At 59.0% G+C, this 1,644-nt stretch overlaps 1 protein-coding gene across 1 annotated transcript in view; it reads left to right on the forward strand.

Annotated features, from left to right (window-relative positions):
• Positions 1-1,644, forward strand: part of SAMM50 (SAMM50 sorting and assembly machinery component) — a 19,790-nt gene extending 18,146 nt beyond the window's left edge. Inside the window, exon 15 of the mRNA XM_014535131.1 lies at positions 1,494-1,644. Coding sequence (XP_014390617.1) covers positions 1,494-1,539 — 46 coding nt within the window. The 3' untranslated portion in view covers positions 1,540-1,644. The remainder of the gene's footprint in view (positions 1-1,493) is intronic.

The raw sequence follows: 1,644 nt of genomic DNA on the forward strand, positions 1-1,644 counted from the left end.
TTGCTGGTGACCGCCGGCCGGGGACTCGGGCTGGAGGGCAGAGCCTCGCTCCCGGCCCCTGGGGGAACCCGCCACCTTGCCCTTTCTCCGCAGTCATCTTACTGAGCAAGGTGCTCACCACCACATGGATGACGATGGCACAGGGGCATTTACAGTTACAGAAACGCGCTCCTTCTCTGTTATTTGGTGCCTGATGAAGCTTTAAGAAACCCCTGTCATTGTGTACGTGTCGGCAGCTCGGCTGCTGTAAGAGAACACATAGACTCAGGGCGTAAGCAGCACGTTTCTCGCTCCCTGTTCCGGAGGCTGGAGCCCTGCCACCACCTCTGCTCCTCCGAGAGCCGAGTGCGAGAGAGCGCAGCCGCTCCGTCCCCCGCGGGACTGCTCTGCTGGGCTCGGAGCTGCGGAGAGACAAGTCACCTCTCCTTGCTGACCTCCTTGCTGGAGTTTTCGTCCCAACTAATTCTGCACCAGTCCCTGCCTCAGGAAACACACAGGCTGTTCCCATGTCGAGCAATTGGTGTGTATTAACTGTGTTCACTGTTAGTCCAAACTACACAAGGTAATACGTTACGAATGTTCTGTTGCAAAGAAAACCGAAGTGCACGTGGGTTTAGCTGTAGTTTTATCGTCGCTCACCGGCCTGAGGCTCAACCTCCTGGACGGGCCGCCAGCCCTGCCCTGGCGCTCCCTGGCCGTGGGACCTGCCCTGGGCGTCCTGTCCTTTAGACAGTGGGGTGCAGCTCCCCCCGGGCTGTGGCCACGGAGGCTGCATTGTTGTTGGGGCCACTGGAGGTCTCTGTGCCCCAAGAAGCAGCCCCGTGGCTGTGGGAGCCCGTGCACTGGACCCTTCCTCACGTGTCTTCACAGAGAATGGCCGGGCTTCCCTCCCTCCAGGTGAAATCGGGAAAGGTCTTAGAGGCGGGTTCTAGTGTGGTTTCTTCGGGAAGGAAGAAGCCTGCTGTGTGCGTGTGTTTAAGGACCAGAACGTGAGCCGCTCCTGCGCCCAGGCTGCACGGCTGTCTGTGCTTGAGGCACTGCAGCGGGTGCCGCTGCTGGGCAGGGGGGGCGGTGCCTCGAGGGCCGCGCTGTCACTCGTGTGCCGTCCAGATTGGAACTTGGGAACATTTGAGTGAAGTTGTCAGTGTAATCGGCTCTTCTGAAACTCGGCAGCAGCAGGCTGGGAATGGATGTGTGCAAATCACAGATTTCCCCCGAGTTCATGCTGGCATCTCTAATTGGATTTCGGGCCTTCACAGAAATGGAAATGGTTCTGAAATGTTCGCTTGATTTAACGCTGGGGGTGATTGTGGCCCCTTGTCTCTGAGATCTAGCAGCGTTGTCACGGTGTGGCAGCCGCCTGGGGAGCTGCGCCCCAGGAGTGACAGGCAGAGGCGAGAAAGGCGAGCGCCTCTGAGACCAGGAGGGCGAGTGCCTCTGAGCCGCGGGGCGAGCAGAGCCGCCACAGCACTGATTTCCTGCCCTTTTTCTAGGATCTGTGATGGCGTCCAGTTTGGAGCTGGGATCAGGTTCCTGTAGCTGCGAGCGTCCTCCAGCCCCTCCCCGGAAACACGTTGGAACGATTCTCTGGCTGCAGCCCTCGTGGGGATCCCTGTCAATAAATGTTCAAGACAAACACTCAGA

Source organism: Myotis brandtii, unplaced genomic scaffold (genome assembly GCF_000412655.1).
Source record: "Myotis brandtii unplaced genomic scaffold, ASM41265v1 scaffold138, whole genome shotgun sequence".
NCBI lineage: Eukaryota > Metazoa > Chordata > Mammalia > Chiroptera > Vespertilionidae > Myotis > Myotis brandtii.